Source organism: Rana temporaria, chromosome 2, assembly GCF_905171775.1.
Source record: "Rana temporaria chromosome 2, aRanTem1.1, whole genome shotgun sequence".
Classification (NCBI taxonomy): domain Eukaryota; kingdom Metazoa; phylum Chordata; class Amphibia; order Anura; family Ranidae; genus Rana; species Rana temporaria.
In genome coordinates this window covers 459,613,643-459,638,909 of record NC_053490.1, presented here as the reverse complement: position 1 = coordinate 459,638,909, position 25,267 = coordinate 459,613,643, and the positions used below count along the sequence as shown (strand labels likewise).

General features: G+C 45.7%; 1 protein-coding gene across 4 annotated transcripts in view; it reads right to left on the bottom strand.

Annotated features, from left to right (window-relative positions):
* The window catches only part of ABR (ABR activator of RhoGEF and GTPase), a 612,111-nt gene that overhangs the window by 307,163 nt on the left and 279,681 nt on the right, over window positions 1-25,267 (bottom strand). The window contains exon 1 of one of the 4 annotated variants that reach the window (XM_040338590.1): window positions 16,957-17,575. The exons of the other annotated variants lie outside the window; for them this stretch is intronic. Coding sequence (XP_040194524.1) covers window positions 16,957-17,124 — 168 coding nt within the window. The 5' untranslated portion in view covers window positions 17,125-17,575. Of the gene's footprint in view, window positions 1-16,956; window positions 17,576-25,267 lie in introns of those variants that run through there. 4 annotated transcript variants of the gene reach the window in all.

Here is a 25,267-nt window from a genome sequence, read left to right as displayed (position 1 = left end):
GGCCATCTGAAGGAATTTGGGGGCCCCAAGCAAGAAGCGGGGGATGGGGTGTTGCTGAGTTTTAAGTAGAGAAGTGCGTGCAGGCGGGGGGGGGGGGGGGGGGGACAGCTGCCGCCGAACACCGAGATGTACTTCTTCTGTCATTGCTGATAAGCGGGGGGGGGGGGGGGCTAGGGGCGCTGTGCAAGCATTTTTTTTATCAATTTGATAAGTGTATATAAACCGGGTAAACTTCTTCTGATGAGGGGGGGGGTGCTGCTGCTGCCGCCGCCGAATGTCGGGTAGTACTTCTTGTGATAAGCTTCCCTCCCCCATGTTCTTTTTATTTACCCCCCCTCCCTACCGCATACCGCACGCCAGGAGATTCAGTTTGTTGTTCCCGGCCGGACTAAAAATAAGTGAGCACTGAGTGTGTGCACTTCCTGTCAGTCTGGCCGGGAACAGGACACTGAATCTCCTGTACCGCGAGGTTACAGTACCCGGCCGGACTGCAGGAGGAGGAGCTCGGCCACGCTACAGGCTGCAGCACTTATAGGAAGCGGCGGCGCGGCAAGGTCCTGTCCTGCTGGGGCCCCTGGCCAGCTCGGGGGCCCCAAGCAGTTGCTTGCTTTGGGGCCTGATTTTAATTGTTAGTGGGGTAAAATTAACTTTCACTTTTGACTGCAGTGGCAAGAACATTCGGAGGATGGAAATGTATTTTAAACAAAAGTATTTCCAACTCTAACGGTGTAGTTTGTCTTCACGCGAGAGTCTATTCACTTGGGAATCGATTGTTTAAGCTAACGTTTGCTAAAGTACTTTGTACCAACATTCACTATGTCATTGAATGACTGACGAGAATTTTCATGCAAATGTTTATTTGAAAGTCTACGAGCGTGTATGGCCAAGCCTTAGTCTAACCTTCTACGATCAGAACTTTCATCAGATGCTAAAAAGCATCCAACAACAAGTCCAATCACATTGCATTCCTAAATTGAATTAGGGCCCCTTAACATGGGCTGTCTGAATAGGTCTGCTTGTCAGTTTTTCGGGCAGACCCGATGGGACGCTTCATTCACCCCTGAGGAGCAGTGGATGTCAGCGGTGACATGTCCGCCGGCATCCGGTGTTATCCAATCCTGTCTGCAAAATCCAGACAGATGGAGGTCCTATTTTCACCTCCGTCAGGCGGAACGGATATATGATAGGATGAAAACAGACAGGCAGTTCATTTTCACGCGATCGCCCCATATAGGAAAGCGAGACCATGTCTGTCTCCCCTCTGCACACTGAGCCGAGATGAACCCATCACCTGCCTGCTTAGCGGGGGAAAAGTGATCCCAGCTGAGCAAGCGGATTACGTCATATGGAGGCACCTGTGTGAAAGGGGCCCAATTGGCGAGGAAAGAAGAATTACATAAACCAAGTTAGTTTCAAACTTGGTAAAGCTGACCATTTTGTCTACACAGGAGTGCTCTTTAAAGAAAACCTGTCATAGCGAAGATAAGATCAGAAGAGACTTGCCCAATTCCTTCGAGCAGACCTCACTTGAAGGAAAAATACCCTGTCCGGTTCACTTTCCTGACACCCCATGCAGTGGCTTCAGAGACAACAGACTACTGTATATACTCGAGTATAAGTCGACCCGAATATAAGCCGAGGCACCTAATTTTACCACAAAAAAAATTGGAGAATGTATTGACTCAAGTATAAGCCTAAGGTGTCCATATGCATGCCTCACTGTGTACATGTGCATGCCTCACTGTGCCCATGACTAGACTTACGTTTAACATGGGAGTATATAGAAGGGGTGCCCGGCTTTGAAAGAGCACTGCTTCTCGGCCATAGGTCCCTCACACAGTAAACATTGCACACTTGTAGAGGAGAACTGGGGCTACATGTGTGCCAAGGTTCGGCCAAGTACCCGGCTGGTTCCAGGTCATCAAAAAAAACGGAGAAATGATCATTTAACATGGGAGTCTATGGAAGGGGTGCCAGATTTAGAAAAATCGGTGCTCAACGGCCGTAGCTCCCACAGAAAGCAAACTTTGTACACTTAGATGCTTCAAATCGCATCTCATTCAAAGTCCCAAACTTCTTTTCTTGTACACTTATAGAGGAAACGTACAGTACAGACCAAAAGTTTGGACACACCTTCTCATTCAAAGCGTTTTCTTTATTTTCATGACTATGAAAATTGTAGATTCACACTGAAGGCATCAAAACGATGAATTAACACATGTGGAATTATACATAACAAAAAAGTGTGAAACAACTGAAAATATATTTCATATTCTAGGTTCTTCAAAGTAGCCACCTTTTGCTTTGATTACTGCTTGGCACACTCTTGGCATTCTCTTGATGAGCTTCAAGAGGTAGTCACCTGGCGCAGCACCCCATCACTCTCCTTCTTGGTCAAATAGCCCTTACACAGCCTGGAGGTGTGTTTGGGGTCATTGTCCTGTTGAAAAATAAATGATGGTCCAACTAAACACAAACCGGATGGAATAGCATGCTGCTGCAAGATGCTGTGGTAGACATGCTGGTTCAGTATGCCTTCAATTTTGATCAAATCCCCATCAGTGTCACCAGCAAAGCACCCCCACACCATCACACCTCCTCCTCCATGCTTCACGGTGGGAACCAGGCATGTAGAGTCTATCCGTTCACCTTTTCTGCGTCGCACAAAGACACTGGGTTGGAACCAAAGATCTCAAGTTTGGACTCATCAGACCAAAGCACAGATTTCCACTGGTCTAATGTCCATTCCTTGTGTTCTTTAGCCCAAACAAGTCTCTTCTGCTTGTTGCCTTTCTTTAGCAGTGGTTTCCTAGCAGATATTCTACCATGAAGGCCTGATTCACACAGTCTCCTCTTAACAGTTCTAGAGATGTGTCTGCTGCAAAGGTGGCTACTTTGAAGAACCTAGAATATGAAATATATTTTCAGTTGTTTCACACTTGTTTGTTATGTATAATTCCAAATGTGTTAATTCATAGTTTTGATGCCTTCAGTGTGAATCTACAATTTTCATAGTCATGAAAACTCTTTGAATGAGAAGGTGTGTCCAAACTTTTGGTCTGTACTGTATGTGTGCCAAGTTTGGGGTCCAGGAGACCTACGGTTGGCCGGTACTGGGTCCCCAAGTCCAGGAGATTAGGCACAAAAAGGTGGTTCGAGTATAAGCCAAGGGGGACGTCATTTTCAGCACAAAAAAATGTATATACGGTTCTTCTTGCATCCAAACTTTCCTGTCCATTCCAGACATCTTAGCAGAACCAACAGGATTTGAGGAACTGCTCATGTAGGCAGAACCTTCAACACATGTGGTATCTCAACTTCCACCATTTACAGAAGCCTGGGACTACGTCACTCTATTTCCCTCATTGACTGGCAAAAATGTTTTATCCTAACGCACAAGCTATCCCGAGCCACTAAGACCAAAGAAAAAAGGATTTAAACTGGTAACGAGATGGTACAGATGCCCTTCTGGTAATGCCGAGTTGATATACACCATTTCAACTCGGCAGTACCAGATACCTGTTTACTGGTATCTTAGCTCCCAGGGTACCATGCTCTACATCTGGTGGGAATGCCCTCCTGCACAGGGATTTTGGCAACGGATCTTCAAACTATACTGTAAACTGATGGTGATTCAGGTGATGTCAACCTTGACCTGAAGTGGCTCTTTTATCTATACTCCCTGGCAAATTCTAATCCATTTCTTGCAGTGGCCAGAGTAGTGATTCTCCGTCACTGGAGATCGACAATCATGCCTTTCCTGGGGTTTTGGGCTACTGAAGTGAAAAGCAAAAACGGACCTTGAACGTCTGTTCGCAGAGGAATATTGTAAAGACAGTTTTCTCTCACTTTGATTTCATGGTCCATGTTCCCATACTCCTGAGAGTGGCCTAGACAATGGCTAAGAGTGGCCTAGACAATGTCGTCTTGGGACCAAGATGGACTGCTTCTTGTCCCCTATCTTTCTGCACACTCTTTTTTGCCCTTATTCCTTTTCCTCTATGCCTAAATACACTCTTAGAAACCCATTGAGCAAATGTACCATGACTTCGACTTATCCGATGTTTGATTTAGTGAATGACCCCTACAACGTATTATTTTTCATAAAGACAGGTTTTTCATATAACCCTTTCCTGATGCATTACGTATGGGACACCTATGATCACCTTTTCTGAAATGATGGGAATTGTTACTTAAACCTGTAATGTTTTCAGGAGGTTGCCAAACACAGATGGTCTCCTGATGTGCCACATAAACAGGTTTTCATTCCATTTTTATGTAACCTGATATGCATTTGTTCCGACATACATGATACTTATTGTTGGTGTAGCTTACCAATGTTTGTAATGTTTATATATTTTTCTGTATCTCTTGTTCTCTATATGAATAAAATAAGATTGAAATAAAGGCTAGTGTATATCAGCCTTTGTCTGCCTTATTATTGGTAAAACCTGAAACTGTACTACATCTAATATACAACATACACAGTCATCAGTGTCCTACATCTATAATTATTATTGTGCCACTGGCACAACCTTGGCTGTAGGTAGGGCTACATTTTACAACCGGTCAGAGCACCAGAGCCAGTTTCAAAACAGGATATATTGGACCAGGTAGAAGTATTATTATTAAAGTGGTTTTAACATAAAATGTTTAATTTAAAGAGGAAGTAAAGTTTTCCTCTTTAATTGTACCTACAGGGAAGCCTATAAGGCGGCTTACCTGTAGGTACTGTAAGTATCTCCTAAACTTGCACCGTTTAAGAGATATTTACTATATACACTGCCGCCGATGTCATAGGTGCATGCGCAATGACGGAACGGCCCGCTCGTGCCTTTGCTCCAGGACCCGTGCCGTGACTAGCGGCACCTGCGAGAGTGACGTCATTACAGCTCCAGCCAATCACTTCGCCAGAGCCCGCTAACCCAGAAGTAACTCTGGGAAAGATGTCAGCAGTGTGAGCAGAGTGCGGGCGGCAATGGAGGGCATCGTTCGAAGGTAAATATTTCATACGGAGCTAGTATGTGATGCATAATAGCTCATTATGCCTTTGTCTTGCAGGTTTTATTTTTTTTAGAAAAATTTGGAGGTTTACAACCTCTAATAAAATAAAAAGAGGGTATAATAACCTGCTCTGTGCAATGGTATTGCACAGGGCTGCCCCCCTGACCACGCCTTCTGGAGTCCCCTGCCGGCACCCATCTGCTCCCAGTGAAGACTCTGAATGCAGGAAGAGAGGAGAGCAAGGCTGAATAAGGGGGCAGTATTGGATTGGGAGAAGACTCAGGTAGGTGTTTTGAGGAGGAACACCACATGTTGGGATTTGTGATCAGAGAAAACCTAAAGACAAGTCTGTTTTTTAGTTCCACTTTAACTGCAGCATACCTCCCCTAATTTGTTCATACTTACCTTGTTACTTCATTGTGCAGCTGGGTTCAGGAGATGGAGGATGAGGGTTAGTACAGGCTCAGTTTTAGCACAGCAGTGCGATTCATCCTTTAATAAAAAATATAACACAGGCAGTTCCGTTTTAGAAATACACAGATGATTGTTCATTCTTTATCTCCACACCTGCCGAAGCAGCAGACTCCACGTATTTAAAAATGTTGTATGAAGCCTGGCAGTGAGAAAAGTCTTTTGGATGCACAAGACGGTTCTAAAAGTGCACTTGCCTTTCCCCCAACAGATTTCATTACTGGTCAGTCCTGCAGCGCAGTTGCTAATGTGTAAAGTCCTCAGGAAACGACTTTCCTCCCTCTACTCATGCTGAGCTCGATACTCCTAAATAGAGGTGCTTAAAGTAGAACTATAGGCCAAACGTATTTTTTTTTCCTATTTTAGAAAGAGTAAGGGAGGGTTATCCCTGTTGGATTTTGTTTTTTTGTTGTCATCTGTGAGATTTCCCTTCACTTCCTGTCCAACAACCAAAACAGGAAGTGAGGAAACCCCCTACAAATTAAGGGAGTTCCTCGGGCCCCCTAAGTCACCATTGGAAGTTATCCCCTTTAAGACCTTTCCGGGGGCACCCCAAAATTTGGGACTTTTACTTTCACTTTCAATAAAAATGGTAAACAGGAGAGGGTAAATGTCCTTAATGGGGCACAGACAGCAATAGAAACCAAATAGGTGTTGTAATCACACTCCAGTCTAGCCTTTAATTATACTAGAATGACCCTGCGGCAAACACGTATACCTCCCCTGGATGAGGAGGATTGGGATAAATAACTTGACTGCTCTAAACTTGATTTACTACAACTGGAGAGTGTAAAATTTGGTGCAGCTGTGCAGAGTAGCCAATCAGCTGCTAACTAAGGATGAGCTCAGGCGTGTTCACGTCACGTGCCCACGCCCACCAGGAAGCTGACCCTTTGCAGCGCTAATCACAGGTAGCCAAACATTTCCCGATCTGTGCAGCCGCGGATCAGGAAATGTCTCACTGCCTGCGATTAGCGCTACGGAGTGTCAGCTTACTGGTGGGCGCGGAATAGTGGAGTTGCAAACACACCTGAGCTCATCTTTACTGCCAACATTAAAGTTATACTAAGGGCCCTTTCACACGTACGTACTTACGTACGTACGTACGTACGTACGTACGGACGAATGGTCCGTTTATTACAAGTCCGTTTACGGACTTGTAATGTATCCCTATGGGATTGCAGACGTTAGCGGATGAGCATCCGCTAACGTCCGCAACCATCTGCAAAGATCCGCTTTTGCGGACGGAAGAAAACCCTATTTTTCTTCCGTCCGGCGGAACGGATCGGATGAATACGGACAGACGGCCCGTATTCATCCGATTCCCTATAGGGAAGAGCGGAGGAGAGACCGGGCGGTCTCTGCACTGTGTGCGGGGACCGCCCTGTCCGGCGACAGCTCAGCGGGGATTACGGAGGAATCCCCGCTGAGCCAAACGGGCTAACGGAGCGGATCAATTACGGATCCGCTCTGTGTGAAAGAGCCCTTAAGGTTCACATTTTATTTTTTTTAAATAACAAACATGTCATACTTACCTCCACTGTGCAGCTCGATTTTGCACAGAGTGACCCTAAATGTCGTTTTCTGGGGTCCCCACCCCGTCAGCTGTCTCGGCTCCTCCCCGCCTCAGATAACCCCCTCTGGGAAGCACCCTGCCAAGGGGGTTACCTTGCGGGTGCACTCCCGAGTCCTGCATTCGGCGTCCATAGCCGCCGAGTGCAGGACTCGGCCCTGCCCGTTGCGTCACTGGATTTGATTGACAGCAGCGCGAGCCAATGGCTACACTGCTATCAATCTATCCAATGAAGATCCGAGAAGCTCAGGCAAAGATCCAGCGCGTTCGTGACACGGGACTTTCCAGGGTTTAGGTAAGTAAAACGGGGGACTGGGGAGGTCAGTAATTGTCAGATGTTTTTTCACCTTAATGCATAGAATGTATTAAGGTGAAAAAAATGAACCTTTAAAACCCCTTTAAAGGGGTTGTAAATGTACATGTTTTTTCACCTTAGGGCATTCCAAGCATTAAGGTGAAAAACCATCTCAGCATTCGCGGCCCCCCGAGCCCCCGTTTACTTACCTGACCCTTCAAAAGCCCCGCGCCGTGAATGCACAGGCTTCGCGGTCGGCTTCTTGGCTCATTAATTGGTTGATTGAAAGCAGCGCAGCCATTGGCTTGCGTTACTGTCAATCATTTCCAATGACGCAGGGCACCGGGGAGCGGAGCCGAGTTATACAGTGAGCGGCTATAGCTGCCGGCTGTATCACGGGAGCGGGTCCGCAAGAACTTTCCACCATGCGAGAGAGCTCGCATGAACGCGCTAAGTTCTTGCAGGGGGGAGCGGAGACAGCCGCAGAGGGACCCCAGAAGACGAGGTTCGGGCCACTCTGTGCAAAATGAGTTGCATAGTGGAGGTAACAAATACATGTTTGTTATTCAAAAAAAATAAATAAATATTCTCTTTAGTGATCCTTTAAGCTTGAATAGAATAACCTGAAAGTTGATTGGTTTCTATGCAGAGCTGTAGTAGATTTTGCACCCTCTAGTTGTAGTAAATCAACCCCATTATGTCTACAGAAACCACATAATTCACACTAGATCGTACATACATTACGCGCTATAAAATCTGCACAGGACCAAACCTAATCTACCTCCACGTGCCCTAGATATCCCACAGGAAATGTAAACGTATGTTTTATGTTCCAGACTTATCTTCTTGTTACACCCTAACATACACTCACCGGCCACTTTATTAGGTACACCTGTTCAATTGCATAGCAACACAAATTGCTAATCAGCCAATCACTGATGAAGACAACTTGCTGAAGTTCAAACCGAGCATCAGAACGGCGAAGAAGCCCAAGTTCACACTGACCGTGGGTTAGAAAATGAGCGAGTTCAGCTGAACTCACACGATTTCAAACCGGCAATGAAGTCCGACTTTGAGGGGCGATTTGACAGATATCTGTGCGTATTCATGCACAGATGTCTATTCAAATCGTCCCGAAGTCGCCAAAAGTAGTACAGGGACTACTTTTGAGAATCAGTGCGGCACCACAAAGTCGGACCGATTTGGACGATGCAATTGCCGACAAAATTTGGCATGCGTCCGCTGATTTGGCATGCGATTTGACATGTCAAATTGGCCCAACGTGGGCAAAAGGGGATTTAAGCGGCTTTGAACCCATGGTTGTTGCTTCCAGACGGGCTGGTCTGAGTATTTAAAAAAAAACAAAAAAACTGTCGATCTACTGGGATTTTCACGCACAACCATCTCTAGGGTTTACAGGGAATGGTCCACAAAAGAGAAAATATCCAGTGAGCGGTCGTTGTGTGGAAGAAAATGCTTTGTATGAATAGTTCAGGCTGGTGGTGTTGGTATATTGGTGTGGGTGATATTTTCTGGGCACATTTTGGGTCCCTTAGTACCAATTGAGCATCGTTTAAGTGCCACAGCCTGAATATTGTTGCTGACCATGTCCATCCCTTTATGACTACAGTTTACCCATCTTCTGATGGCTACTTCCAGCAGGATAATGCACCATGTCACAACGATCAAATCATCTCACCACTGGTTTCTTGAGCATGACAATGAGGTCGCTGTACTCCAGTCACCAGATCTCAATCCAATAGAGCACCTTTGGAAAGTGGTGGAACGGGAGATTCACATCATGGATGTGCAGCCGACAAATCTGCAGCAACTACGTGATGCTATCCCTATATAGGTTTTTCGTCTCAGCAGCTACTGCCACCTTTTTACATTTGCGCAGTTGTGCAGGGCTCTGTAAATGAATGAACTACAATTCCTGTCTTCCTCCAAAAGACTTCAGGCTGTCATTTATGTTAACTAGTAGCCGACCAGCCACCGTCATTATACGGCGGCAGGTCGGCTCTCCTGGGCGAGAGCCCGTAGCTATACGTCCTATCGTATAGCCGCCACTAGGGGGCGCGTGCGCGCCGCCGGAGGCGCGCGTGCGCGCCGCCGGAGGCGCGCGCGCGCGCTCCCCGCTCGCCCCCGACTCCCGTGCGTGTGCCCGGCGGGCGCGATCGCCGCCGGGCACACGCGATCGCTCGGTACAGAGCGGGGAACGGGAGCTGTGTGTGTAAACACACAGCTCTCGTTCCTGTCAGCAGGGGAAATGCTGATTTTCTGTTCATACAATGTATGAACAGAAAATCAGTGTTTCCCCTAGTGAGGCCACTCCCCCCCCCACAGTAAGAACACACCCAGGCATACTTAACCCCTTCCCCGCCCCCTAGTGTTAACCCCTTCACTGCCAGTGGCATTTTTATAGTAATCTAATGCATTTTTATAGCACTGATCGCTATAAAAATGCCAATGGTCCCAAAAATGTGTCAAAAATGTCCGAAGTGTCCGCCATAATGTCGCAATACCGAAAAAAAAATCGCTGATCGCCGCCATTACTAGTAAAAAAAATATTAATAAAAATGCCATAAAAATACCCCCTATTTTGTAAACGCTATAACTTTTGCGCAAACCAATCAATAAACGCTTATTGCGATTTTTTTTACGAAAAATATGTAGAAGAATACGTATCGGCCTAAACTGAGGAAAAAAAATGTTTTTTTATATATTTTTGGGGGATATTTATTACAGCAAAAAGTAAAAAATATTCATTTTTTTCAAAATTGTCGCTCTATTTTTGTTTATAGCGCAAAAAATAAAAAACGCAGAGGTGATCAAATACCACCAAAAGAAAGCTCTATTTGTGGGAAAAAAAGGACGCCAATTTTGTTTGGGAGCCACGTCGCACGACCGCGCAATTGTCTGTTAAAGCGACGCAGTCCCGAATCGCAAAAAGTACTCTGGTCTTTAGGCAGCAATATGTTCCGGGGGGTAAGTGGTTAAAGGGGCCAATACACGGTATTAAGAACTGGGGTATGTAAACTTTTGATCGGGGTCATTTGGGTCGTTTTCACAAACCATGAGTGAAAAACATTTGTGTTATCATTTATATTCTCTGAAAAATGGCCAAGAAATCAAATTCGGTCAGGGTATGTAAACTTATGAGCACAACTGTAGATCCTTCTGTATTTAAATGTACTGTATTGCTGTGTACAAATTGCCACGCTGACATATCACAAAAAGAAAAATAACAGGCACCTGCCTACCTACTGTAAACCGGAGTTCACAAGCTGAAACAGATTTCCTATATTGTAGTAATCTTGGCATGGCAGTGCAGAACCCCACCCATAGTGTTGAGATTGTGTGATCTTATCGCCCATTACTTGGCTGCCGAGTCACAGTAGGGCCGGGTTACAGCATGCGGTGTCACTCCCCTCCTGATCCTCTCACCTGCCTTCCAAGGTGTGACTGCTTTATGTACTGCTTCAGATTCCTACTGCAAGCACAGGCCTATGCAAAACCATCTCAGGGACACGTCTGATGTTGGCATTGTGGTGACTTTTTGGTGCCCAGGATACGGGACCCACCATGAGCCCAGGACAGGGGTCTCCAAATGATGGCCCTCCAGTTGTTAAACTACAATTCCCATCATGCCTAATCATGTATGTAAATGTCTACAATGCCTCATGGGATGTGTAGTTCTGCAATAGCCAAAAGGGCCTTAGTTTGGAGAATCCTAGCCTAGGACACGGGGACCCGCCATGAGCCCAGGACACGGGGACCCGCCATGAGCCCAGGACGCGGGGACCCGCCATGAGCCCAGGACACGGGGACCCGCCATGAGCCCAGGACACGGGGACCCTCCATGAGCCCAGGACACGGGGACCCTCCATGAGCCCAGGACACGGGGACCCTCCATGAGCCCAGGACGCGGGGACCCTCCATGAGCCCAGGACACGGGGACCCTCCATGAGCCCAGGACGCGGGGACCCTCCATGAGCCTAGGACACGGGACCCGCCATGATCCTAGGACACGGGACCCTCCATGATCCTAGGACACTGGACTCTCCATTAATCTAGGACACAGGAATCTCCACGATCAATATCCTGCAAACAAGCAATTCTATGATTACATACTGACCTAAAAAGGAGATTTTTTTGGGCCAAATGTATTTCCTTTTTAGGACTCAAATACATGTGCAATTTAAATGAACTGCAGGCACATGAGGCAATGGTTTAAGAAGCAGCTAACACGGTCATTGAAAATCTGAAAAAAAAAAAAAGGTTATACAATCTGATTGTATAGTGTATGGTCACCTTAAGTACATCCCTATGAGATTAACCCCTAAAAAATCCACATCTAGGCGAGACCGGCATTATGGGACTGTGGTATGAACCTACGAGGGCATCTAGTGTAAACCTTGAAGCAGGGGTAGGCAATCTTACAGAGGTGTAAATCTACCTAAACATGGGAGAAGTCAAAGATCACCGGGCACAGTGCTGCCCCCTCACACCTGGCTTAAAAATAATTGCCGTACTTCCGTGTCACAATTGTGTGCATTGCACAACAAACATATCACCTCCTCCCCACCTATCAAACACACTGGGATCGCTTTTCAGAGGAGCAGCAGTACCTGCTGCACTTGTGAATGAGCCCTTGGCAGTGGCACCCATTGAGTTCGTTCACACAAAGTTTGGGTGGGTGGCAAAACCCTGCGGTTGAGTCACAGTTTTACTGCCCTCAATCCACACCCCCTTTAGCTGCTGAGGCAGTAACCAAAAGGTGTACACATGCCGCAGCAGGAATTAAACCCTCTGCCAATCACGACTCATTCAAGTAAGTGGGTTTACACTGTGCCCTACAACTGCATGCTTCTGTGGGGTCCAAGGGGTTAAAGCAGGTGGTGAGAATTCACCACAACGCTGCCCGTTTTAACCCCTTGTTTGCTGTACTGCACAAGGCTGCAGAGTGGCCTCACCCACTTGAATGGGTCATGCTTGGCAGGTGCTACATCCCCCAACAATGACAGGGTGTACAACTCCTGCTACGACATGCGGCTCCTGCTCTCTACTAGAGCCCCAACTTTATAATTCGTCCTTCTGCATTGCACTCTGATGCTCCGGAATGTCGGCAAGCCCAGACTCGCTCTACCAATCACCTGTCCATGATCTACTGGTAGATCGCAATCTACAGGTTGCTGACCTCCTGCTTTAAAGCATATGTGAACCCTCACCTTGAAAAAAAAAAAAACATTCAGTTTGAAATATAAATGAAAGACAACCTCAAAAGGTTTCCTAAAGCAGGGGTCGACAAATCCCGGGCGCCAGGTCGCCATGGCGACTAGAAATAGGGTCCTGGCGACTTGGCTTGGAAGGGGGGGCAAAAATCTGGGCTGGCACCATCTGGCACCATCTGGTGGTGAGCCGTTGGTATTACAAGTTATTACCACCAGATGTGTAAGCTGGCGCCATCTGGTGGTGGCCGTTGGTATTACAAGTTAAGCATTACAAGTTAAACAGCAATTCTAATGTAATTTTTCACGATTTTCACTGCCATCTTCTTCCCTCTAATTAGAACCCCCAAACATTATATATATTTTTTATCCTAACACCCTAGAGAATAAAATGGCGATCGTTGCAATACTTTCTGTCACGCCGTATTTGCGCAGCGGTCTTGCAAGCGCACTTTTTTGGGGAAAAAATTACACTTTTTAATAAAAAAATAAGACCACAGTAAAATTATCCAAATTTTTTTTAATATTATGAAAGATAATGTTACGCCGAGTAAATTGATACCCAACATGTCACGCTTCAAAATTACATCCGCTCGTGGAATGGCGTCAAACTTTTACCCTTTAAAATCTCCATAGGCGACGTTTAAAAAACTCTACAGGTTGCATGTTCTGAGTTAGAGGTCTAGGGCTAGAATTATTGCTCTCGCTCTACCAATCGCGGCGATACCTTACATGTGTGGTTTGAACACCGTTTACATGTGCGGTCGCTGCTCACGTATGTGTTAGCTTCTGCGCGCAAGCTCGTCGCGACGGGGCGCGTTTTCTGGCTCCTAACTTTTAGCTGGCTCCTAGATTCCAAGCAAATTTGTCAACCCCTGTCCTAAAGTATCATAAACTAGGAGAATTTTTGAAACTCAGAAGTCAGACGGGTCCTACTCTTTATAAACAGACCACGTGGCTCTCATCAGAGTAATGAAATAAAAGCGTAGTTGCAGGGCAGCATATGATCATGTACAATTATTGTATTTCTGAAGGATTACCTATGACGTTGTGATGTTGAATACAAAGTCACCTGCAGGCATGTATACTGATCAGCTAAAGCCATAGTTAATATAGGAGGCAGGGCAATTCCTTCTTCTTTAGCAGACAGTCATTGCTCAACAAAACGGTTGCAGGTTCTTGCACAGAGAATTCACAATCTACTGTAAGCAGCAATGTGGCCTGTGACCATACTTCTGCTCAGAACTGGTGAAAATAAGGTTTCCATCAATTTTCCAGCATAAGTTACACTACTAACTGAAGCATATGATGGCCATTTAGTCAGGGCCGGTGCTACCACTAGGCAAACTAGGCAGCCGCCCAAGGCGCCCTGTTGCCTAGGGTGCACGAACACTGGTTTTCCTACTCTCTTCTCTCTGCAGCAAACAACAAAGTCTCAGCATCAGCAGGCAGCCACCACTCCATTCGCACATAGTGTCAGAGGCGCAGCAGTGGCGTAGGACTGTGTCCCGAATAAATAGAAGCAAGCAAACATTCATCAATGGGCGCTGGTGAGGCTGCATTTGATGGGCGCTGGTGAGGCTGCATTTGATGGGCGCTGGTGAGGCTGCATTTCATGGGCGCTGGTGAGGCTGCATTTCATGGGCGCTGGTGAGGCTGCATTTCATGGGCGCTGGTGAGGCTGCATTTCATGGGCGCTGGTGAGCATGCATTTCATGGGCGCTGGTGAGGCTGCATTTCATGGGCGCTGGTGAGCATGCATTTCATGGGCGCTGGTGAGCATGCATTTCATGGGCGCTGGTGAGCATGCATTTCATGGGCGCTGGTGAGCATGCATTTCATGGGCGCTTTATTAAAAAGGTGGAGTTTACATGGGCAGGGGGGAAGGGGGTGGAGTCAGGGGGGCGGCAAAATGAGGTTTCGCCTAGGGTGTCAAAAATCCTTGCACCAGCCCTGTGTTTAGTTGGTTAGCTGTAAGATTTTGTGAGAAGCCATGAAAAATAACTGAAGTAGTAAAGTTTGCTTAGCAGAAGCTTATTAGGCAAATAACTTTCTCAAGTAGAACATAATACAGTGAAATCTTCCAGGCCTACACAGCTCAATTAGTTAACAAGCAGCACATGGCAAGGGTTATCCTATGTTTTTTATCATGCAGTGAATCTTTCAACTTATTGCTTCATTAGCTATCCTTCCACAGAGCTAGACCAGTGTTTCTGAAACCTGTACAACCAACAGTTTATGTTGATATCCACTTAGGCCGACCATAGACTGTTCGACCCGGTTCAACAGGAAGCGGCTGAGATTCAAACAATGTGTGGGCAGGCTGACGTACCAAGTTGGTTGATTGATTGACTATACGCATGCTGGATTTTACATGCGCATAGCCGCTAGAAAAAATACATAAATCAGTCTTCTCCTGGCGGGAGAGAATACATGGGCTCGGCGGGAGGGATTCTCCTTTCAAGTACAATAGCTGTGTTGATGGCAGAATTGAGCGAATTTTGCTCCATGTATGGCCTGGCTAAGATAGCAAAGTCACAATTGCCAGACCTTAGGCAGGCCATACACACACGCAAGCACAGATAAAGCGGTCCCTGCCGGGACATATGTCAGCCGCTAGCTATAATACATGGAAATTCCGGCAGGCTGGTTGTAGCCAAGTTGATCGATCAATCAACGTGGTACATTCAGCCTGCCCATACATGGTTTAGCTATGACTAAGCACTGTTGAGAGTGTGAAACGCGTCAGTATTTTATCCGGTACGCTGCTGTGGTTTGTACTTTTGTTATTTTGCACAATAAAAACGTTTTTATTGGAGTGCGGCTATCCAGACCTTCCCTCTTCTAATTCAAGTCTGCACTGTTGGTAAGACTTGGACTGCTTTTAGATTTAATAGATTAGAGCACAGGCGTCAAACACAAGGCCTGTGGGCTGAATCCGGCCCTCCAGGCCATTTCATGTGGCCCTCACACCCCCCCCCCCCCTTGTCTCCACCCCTACCTGGTCTCAGCAGAAGAGAGGACAGGACTCCTCCACCAGACCCTGCTCTTCTCTGTCCAGTCCTCCTGGCAGCACCACAAGGCAAGTGGTGCACTGATGTAAAGGGATAGTGGGGGGCGCTCGACTTCGGATGGTGGGGGGCGCTCTTGATATCTGATGTAAGGGGGGTGGAGTTCTGATACAACCGGCCCTTTCAGGGCAACCATAATGCTGATGTGGCCCGCAAGGAAATGGAGTTTGACACCCCTGGGTTAGAGCAATCTTTCTCAACCTTTTCACAACAGAGGAACCCTTGAAAGGATTTCCATATTTCAGGGCCTGTTAAAACCAACTCATGGGTGGTCAGTTGGATGAATTCCCCCTGAAAAGGGGTGGTCTGATTGTCACCCTAACAAACAGCTATAAAGTCCCCCGGCTCTCAGTGCCATTGGCTCCAGAAATTTGCACTAATCTACTACCAGCCATAACTCAAGGAACCCCTCGCAACCTCTGGAGGAATCCAGGTTGAGAATGGCAGGGTTAGAGCCAGAATTTAAAAGTCTTTCATGCATGTTCATTTTTTGATATACCCCATATGACACGTCTATATATTGCCAGTATCAATAACTATGAAAAACACTAGGAATACTTCAGGGACTGTAGATCCATTGACCGTGAAAATGGCATATAATGATGTCCATTATATTGTCTTCTGTGCCGTTGATGCAAAGTCTTAAAAGCCACAGCGCCAGTAAACTTTGGCCTCCTGCACTCTGCTCTGCAGCCAGCCAGAATGTGTTGTTGGCTCCACAGAAGACTATGGGGATTTCACCAAAGACTGGCCGACGGCAGAGTGGTGTGGAAGAGATGGAGGTGTTCTGGCACTGCAATTTTCAGCTCAAAGATCTATGGTTCAGAGTATGGAGGTAAGCTTTCTGGACTTTAGTGCTCCTAGAGAACTTCTTTAAAATGCATCTACTCTATTTTTTACTTTTAGATTTACAAGATAGATTAAACATTAAATCCCTGTGCACACCTTTGCATTCAATTATAGACTTTACGTATGTATGAATGAAAGGAAGAACACCATAAAAAATTCCCAGTTACGTTGTCCCCGATAAGAGGTGCCCTGAGAGTATACTATGTACAGCATGGCTATAAGGCTGAACATTGACAGTCCGCACGACCTAAAGTTTTCAACAACAGAAATGAGAACTGAGCATTTATGTTTTGCAACCGTGTTTGTCGACAAATCTTCAGTGATGACAAAAAACACATTTCAAACACTTGCAGTGAATTACTGGAACCTTTAAAGAGCCATATTATCTCCCATACAAGGCTAGTTCTAAAACCTTCCCTTTTCGTGATTCGTAACATGAAAAGGAGGTTCCCCTGAACTTACCTTGGGGGTTTCTGAAAAACTAGATGGCCCATCGGGACTCGTAGGAGTTCTGCAATCCGAGTCGTCCAAGTAAAAGACATCCTCATCATCCAGTACCCGGTCCAAAAAGCCTATGGCCTCCTCTTCCGCCTCCACTCCTGGTACGGTAGTTGGCTGAGTGTTCTCCATAATGTTCTATGCCCAATTTCTCCAGCCCAGGAAGACCAGCAGGTACAGGTCATGCTTGTCTCCTGCACATTTTTCCCCGGCAAAGCTAGAGGAGCAACGCTGAATATCTTCCTCCACAACAAGGCCCTTCCTAACGTCAGGAGCACCTATTCTCCCATCGTTTCGTCTGTGTGTCTTTAGTCTTCAGTGCTGTTGTAATTTCACTTCTAGCACTAAGCAAGATGAAAGGAGGGGGAGCTGGAAAAATTTCTATCACTTCCTCAAAGCCTCTTCCTTTTTTTTCTCTCTGTATTCTTCGCCTGCTTCAGTTAACCCTACACAGCAGCAGTGCAGCGTTCAGCATGCCCTGTGTCACAGCTGAGGCTTTTCTGAGGAGATCGGCTTGTCTTGCTCATTGAACTTTCCCTGCTGTGTTTGAACTGGCTTCACAGCACACACAGGAAATGCTGTCTTGTTGGGCAGGCCTACACAGGCGGGGCTGCTGCTGATGTTTCTTCATCGGGTTGCCAGTAACCCCTCATATCCCACATAGAATGCTGTGAAAAGGAAACTAATGCATGATCCGAATGCATTAAGCAGTTGCATGATGAGGCTTACTGGGAGTTGTAGTACCTCAGCAGCTAGTGGACCATAGATATGTTACCCTGTAACATTATAGCATTATTTTTCTTATTTAGATGTTGTAGGCAGGGATAACCAGATAATGAGCTAATGACATTTCCCGTCCCGTATTAGCAGAAAAGAAACAAAGCACAAGGGGCCATGTGTATCAAATGACAGCAAACAGATTTGTATTCCCACTTGCATCATTGCTCAGTTTCAAATTCTGGTTGGTGCACAATTTTAGATTGTTAAAAGAAAATATAAATGCAAAGTTGAGTGATAATTATTGCAACAGATAAACAGAATAGCAGAGCTGTCCAGTGCTGATCCAAAGTTCATTCAGGATTCATAAGGATTTTTACCCGAAAAGTTAATTTTTAACCTTAGATTCATGCTCATTTTGTCAAGGGGAATCGGGTAGTTTTTTTTAAAATCGAAGCAGTACTTACCGTTTTAGAGAGCGATCTTCTTCGCCACTTCCGGGTATGGGCTGCGGGACTGGGCGTTACTATTTGATCGACAAGCTTCCGACGGTCGCATCTATAGCGTCACGGTTTTCCGAAAGTAGCCGAACGTCGGTGCGCAGGCGCCGTATAGAGTCGCACCGACATTCGGCTTCTTTCGGCTACTCGTGACGCGATGTATGCGACCGTCGGAAGCCTGTCAATCAAATAGGAACGCCCAGTCCCGAAGACCATACCCGGAAGCGGCGAAGAAGATCGCTCTTTAAAACGGTAAGTACTGCTTCGATTTTAAAAAAACTACCCGATTCCCCTTGACAAAACGAGCATCAATCTAAGGTTACAATTTTTTTTTCGAGTGAACTCCCGCTTTAAGTGTAAAATCAACAGGTAAAAAAAAATGTCCCATCTACTAGCCCCTATTAGGAGGGACTATGACCATGTAAGTCTCCATGTTAATACCCGCTCATAGCGCCTTCAGCATCTGGGAGGTGCTTCATGATGTTGGGACACCTCCTCAAAACACCAGCCAGGTGCTGACCGGTTCTAGGTTCTCCTAGATCAGTGGTGTTCCAATAAAATTTGGGAGGGATTGAGAAGGAGCAGAGACAGAGTATTAGAAACTCGCTATGTTACCTGATGTCAGAATTTGTTTTCAAAAATATAGTTTAAAATGATTATTCTAAATGGCTCTCGCTCTTGAGTTTATTTTTATATAGTCCCAGAATTCAGGAGTCTCCATAAAGGAATAAGGCCCCTTTAATACCTGGCGGATCCGTCCACTGATCCCCTGCTGAGCTGAGCGGGAAAATTAGGTCTGTGTCAGCGCTTCTCTATAAGAAGTTGAATGTAAACGGACCAGATGTCTGTTTACACCTGGCTGCCCTCCGATCCAATCAGCCGGATAACCTTACATTTTTTTTTTTTTTTTTCAAATTATTACAGGTACTGTTATAGAGCCATCAATTTACGCATCGCTTTTTGGATTAACAACATTCAAAAAATCTCTGTTTTGATCTAGTTTTGTTTTTATCCCTTTACAAATGTTAAAGCGGAGTTCCGCCAATTTATTTATATTTTTTAAAGTCAGCAGCTACAAATACTGCAGCTGCTAAATTTTAAAATAAGGACACTTACCTGTCCAGGGCACCCGCGATGTCGGCCCCCCAAGCCGATCGATCGCTCGGCTCTCGGGTGCTGCTGTCGCCATCTTCGGTAAGGGAATCAGGAAGTGAAGCCTTGCGCCATCACTTCCTGATTCCCTACTGTGCATGCGCAACTCATGCTGTGATATCCCACTGGTCCCTGCCATCTTCTAAGACCTGTGTGTCTCCCAGAAGACAGCGGGGGGGCGCGGAGAAGTGGCGGGTGGCTCGTATATCTATGCCTGGAAGTGGGCGCAAAATATCTGTATTACATAGAAATCTGCTCCCCCCTCCCCCCTGAAAGGTGCCAAATGTGACACCGGGGGGAAGGTTCCATTTCTTGGTGGAACTTCCATTTCTTGGTGGAACTTCCATTTCTTGGTGGAACTTCCATTTCTTGGTGGAACTTCCATTTCTTGGTGGAACTTCCATTTCTTGGTGGAACTTCCATTTCTTGGTGGAACTTCCATTTCTTGGTGGAACTTCGCTTTAATGTCTTATGCCGCCTGTCGACTAAAAAGGCATTTCCTTTATGCTCCGCTCACACCTGAGTGATCCGATTTGTGGGCAGGATCGCCACGATTCTGCGTGCGATTCCAAATCACAGCAAATTATGGGACGCTTGTACGATACTGTACCATTACTTCTTAATGGCACTCCAGTCACGCTGCATTTTTGCTGTGTTAAATCTCGCTGCAATCAAGGCAAATCACAACGTGCGATGCTGGCATTTAAAAGAAGCTCCTGCTCCTTTTTGAGTGACAAATGTTGCGCTTTCCCTCGATTGCAACGCGATTTATCGTGGCACGATTGGGGTGTCTTCAAGAAGTAATAGCATTGCACAAGCGTCCCATTATACGTGGCCATTTTCAATTGTGGGCAGAATCGAACGTTTCTGAACGCTCAGGTGTGAACGGAGCCGTAAAAATTAGCCTTGGGTTGACTATTACAGGTACTTCTATAGCACCGTCAAATTACGCAGCACCTTTACATATAAATTGTAAATTCACATCAATCTTCGCTCCCTTTACACAGGAGCAAATTAACCTACTAGCATGTCTTTGGAGTGTGGAAAGAAACCCAATGTACCCGGAATAAACCCATGCAGGCCCAGGGAGAACATACAAACTCCATGCATGTAGAGCCATGGACACAAGTCCATTTACATCCTAAGCTCCATAAAAAGGAAAATGGAGGGTCCGATCGGGTCTGGCTGAAAAACGGAGGACCGGACCCGATCAGGTCTCTGTGTGAAAGTACCCAACTAGAGTACATTATGTCTCAAACATTCATTGGTTAATTATGTTATTCATTCAATGCAAAACATTACAGAAAGGTTCTATTAAAGTGGTCCCTAGATGTCTCAAAATTCAGCTGGTTCAGCACACCTGCCGACTTTCCAACCATCTACGGCCATTCTTGTTTAACAGAAGTCGATCAACTTTTGTCAAAACGGGATGTTGAATAATTTTTATTTGATCGGCGGCTGCAGCGCTGATCAGTGTATTCTGACAGAGAAGTCCTTGCTGTCAAAATACAAAAGCAAAGCCGAGTATTCCTCCATCCACCTCACTTGTGTGGATGGGAGAATCCATTTGTTTTCACAAACAATCTGTGGCCAGCATAGGCCAAACACGAGAGGCACTGCCAAGGCACTGAATAAACCTCTAAACATGGTTTATACAAAGTCTACTGGACAGCAGATCAAGACTTACAAAGACAACACTGTGGGGTCTGTACAGAACTGGAATACATTAATTGCATTAAAGTCCTGTATATGCCCTAGAACTCCATCCGTACACGAAGGGCTAGTGTCCTGTATGCTGGTCTACACTGCTCTGTCTCTAAACTTATGATTTGGTGATGGGAGAGGAAAGCAGTACACAGACACATGTACAAGTCACAAAACCGGTCACACTAGCAAAGATCTCTCATACACTGTATATGGACCTCACCTATGCTAACCACACATTATTTTTCAGGGCATATCAATTTTCTATTGTATGGGGCAGTAGGGTGTGGCACGACTACCACTGTTCATTCTTTATTGAAGTAGATCGGTGGTTTTCAACCTCAACTACCCCTAACTAGTCACGTTTTCAAGATTTCCTTCACCTTGCAGAAGTGTTTTAAAACCATTTCAGTCATTTGGTATTTAGGGCAGCCATTTTATCAAGGGCAATTCTCAAAACATGACCATTTTCTTGTACAATTTTTTCCAAAACCATATAATATGAGGTCAAACCTTAACACTTTGAATTTGTATGCAATCAGGCAGGCCCTTGTACTACATAGTTGCATATAAATCTAAAGAAAATTGAAGAAAATTGTATAATGTATGGCCAGTCTAAGGCCCCTTTCAGACGTCCGCTCCGCCTGTCCGTTATTACAAGTCCGTTAACGGACTTGTAATACATCCCTATGGGATCGCGTCCGTTAGCGGATGGAGCATCCGCTAACGTCCGTGTCCGTCGGGATCCAGTTTTTGGACGGAAGAAAACCTATTTTTCTTCCGTCCGGCGGAACGGAACTGATGCAGACGGACACACGGTCCGTCTGCATCCGGTTCCCCATAGGGCAGAGCGGAGCCGAGACAGGGCGGTCTCTGCACTGTGTGCGGGGACCGCCCTATCCGCCGACTGCTCAGCGGGGATCCCCGCTGAGCCGACGGAGACACACGAAGCGGACCCAGAAACGGTCCGCTCCGTGTGAAAGAGCCCTTAGGGCTTATGGTAGGTTGGGAACCACTGGCGTAGATGAACAGAAAACAAAAAATCAGATTTCCAAGCCATGTGATCCCAAGCTGTCAAAACATCATACATACGTGGTGTGATTGTCACACGACCGGCTGCATTACACATCAGTATCTTTGATTGTATGGTGTTAAAAGGATGAGCAAACCTTGCAGTGCGTTTCACTGCATTTCACCACCCACTGTAGTAAATTTCTTCATGCAAGTGATCACATCTCGCAGATTACACTGCCCTGTCTATACAAGGCTAGTACAATGTTTCTGCATCTATAGCAACTCGTTGTCTCTGGCCACAGGTGCAAGGTTATTATCAAAAATAATGGTTCCTTCTTTTTGTAGCTCAGTGCATGCACTGGACAAGGCCATTACTCACAATGATGTGTCCCAATACATAAATAGTAGGTGCCGAAAAAGCAGGAACACTGTGCCAGCTCAGGCAAACTACCATCTGTGATCATCTCCATTTAGAATTTGTTGATGCGCAGGGGATTTCCAAATCAGGAGAAATAAAGGTGAGAGCTATGTAGGCCATTGCTGTGTTCCCTTTCCAGAGAAATGCTAGCTGCCTGGCTGACCCAGAACAATCATGTGACAAGTAAAGTCAGGGATCCCGATATAGAGGTCGGTGAGGAACTCACCGCGTACAATAGCACTGAGGCGTTTTCTTTAAAGTTGGTGAACCTGGACAGCTGTGTTTATTTAGGATAAGGCTGGAGCTCAGATTTATTTTCATTCATTTCCATGAAGATCTGTGTGATGCTCAGATTTGGAAAACAAAGTAATCAAGTAATCGTGATTTATGATTTGAATGATTCTACACAGGCTGGGTAAAACTGTATGAACAGGTTCAAATAAACTGAAGTAAAAAATCCCCTGATTTGCAGTATTATTGGTACTTAAAGGGGATCTTAAACCATTAAAATGACTTTCTCTCCTGGTTTCTCCCCCCTTCCTCTTACAAAACTGAAAAGGTGTCCCATTTTTCGGAAATGTTTTGTATTTTTTTTTCTGATGCACATCAGCACTTTCTGCTTCCTGACAAAGCACTGAACCCCAGTGTGAAACGCGTCAGCTATACACCACACTGCTTGCTGTGCTTTGTAGTGCGGTTTTCCTTTTTTTACCATTAAAGGCTACCTTTTAAAGTTTTTTTGGTGTGTGGCCGTCCATATTTCCTTTTCGAGTTTTGCTTCATGCATTGCCGGCACCCACGGTTTCTGAGAGGACACCGATTGCACAGTGCACTCACCTGGAGCGGCAGTTTCTCACTTTCTGCTTCCTCGTCTAGGCAAGACTGACGTTTTTGGACTCCCGCTACTTCTTAGGTTGTGTGCCATGTATGTCCAATCATGGCACGACTCTGCCAGGTATTTGAGAACGGTCAGACACCTGTAGAATGTCTAAGCACACGTGGGGGAATCACACACATGTGCAAACATGCTGGGGGGTTCTACAAGGTTCCAGATATCAGTGCAGGAGTCCATCACATGTGTGCAGACATGCCGCAGGTCTCTGCCAGTTATCAAATGCCTGGCAGAGACATGTGGCACATCTCTGCATGCGCAGGATATTTACAGACGGCGGCATGGAAAGGGGGAAGTTCCTCTTTAAAGTGAACCAGACTGTGGACATTAACCCTTTGATGCCAAAGCCCATTTCTGACAACTTGTTTTCTTACAATTTAAAATCTGTGCTTTTTGCTGGAAAACTCTCTCTCTCTCTCATATATATATATATATATATATATATATACACACACACATACATACACATATATATATTTCTTTAGCAGAGAATCTAGAGAATATAATGGCAATCGTTACAATATTTTATGCGACACTGTACTTGCGCAGCAGGATTTCAAACGCAAATTTTTGGGATTTTCTTTTTTTTTTTCCATCAATAAAAAAAAAAAAAAAAAAAAAAAGAACGGTAAAGTTAGCCAAATTTTTTCCATAATTTGAAAGATGTTACTCTGAGTAAATACCCACCCAACATGTCATGCTTTGAAATTGCGTACACTCGTGGAATGGAGACAAGCTACGGTACCTAAAAAACTCCTTAGGCAACGCTCTAAAAAAAAAAAATTAACGGTCACCAGGTTAGAGTTGCTCTGACAATCGCGACGATACCTCACGTGTGATTTGAACACCGTTTACATATGCAGGCGCGACTTGCGTGTGCGTTTTCTTTGCTGAGCGAGCATGCGGGGACTTTTTTTTTTTACATTGTTTTAAAAAATAATAATACATTTTGATCACTTTAATTGCTGTCACAAGGAATGTAAACATCCTGTGCGACAGAAATAGGTGGTGACAGGTACTCTTTATGGAGGGATCAGGGGTCTAATAGACCTTTAAATTATTTATAAGCGCCAAAAACAGATTCTGAATACGGTCATTTTTTAAAAATAAAACTGGAAGTGACGTTGCTTCTATGTTTACACATAGGAGACTGGAATAAAGACGTTTCTGGCTTCGCGCCAGTCTCACTCTAGCCGGCAGAAGTGGCAGATTGTGGATCGGGTCTTCCGGTGGGACAGGAGGCCCGGGAAGAGCGGCGGTAGGGGGAGGGGGGGTGTCCCCTCTTGCTCCTTCGGTATAACAGCCGAGCAAGCATTAAGTTATAAAAAAAAACTTCTGCGTGCAGAAGCCCTCTCAGCCGTCCTAATACTTACCTGAGCTCGATCCAGCGATGTTGCATGAGACTCCACTGTCCGGAATCTCCCTCCTGATTGGCTGAGACAGCAGTGGGCGCCATTTGCCAGTCAGTGAGCCAATGAGGAAAGAGAGGGGGCGGGGCCAAACCATGGCTCCGTGTCAATGGACACACGGAGCTGCAGCTCAGCTCAGGTGCCCCCATAGCAAGCTGTTTGCTGTGGGGGCACCCGGCAGGAAGGAGGAGCCAGGAGTGCCCGTGAGGGACCCGAGAAGAGGGGGATTTGGGCTGCTCTGTGTCAAACCCTTGTACAGAGCAGGTAAATATGACATGTTTGTTATCTTTAACACAGGGCTCTGGCCTGTGATTGGACACAGGGGAAAAAAGGCTGGTTTCAAAATGCTTTTTCAGCTTGTTCACAATATGTATAAACTTTAGTGTGCATGATTTGAGACAGCGGCTGTATTTGAAGCTCCTAATATCCAACTGAATATTATACACCACTATATAATAGGAGATGCAGC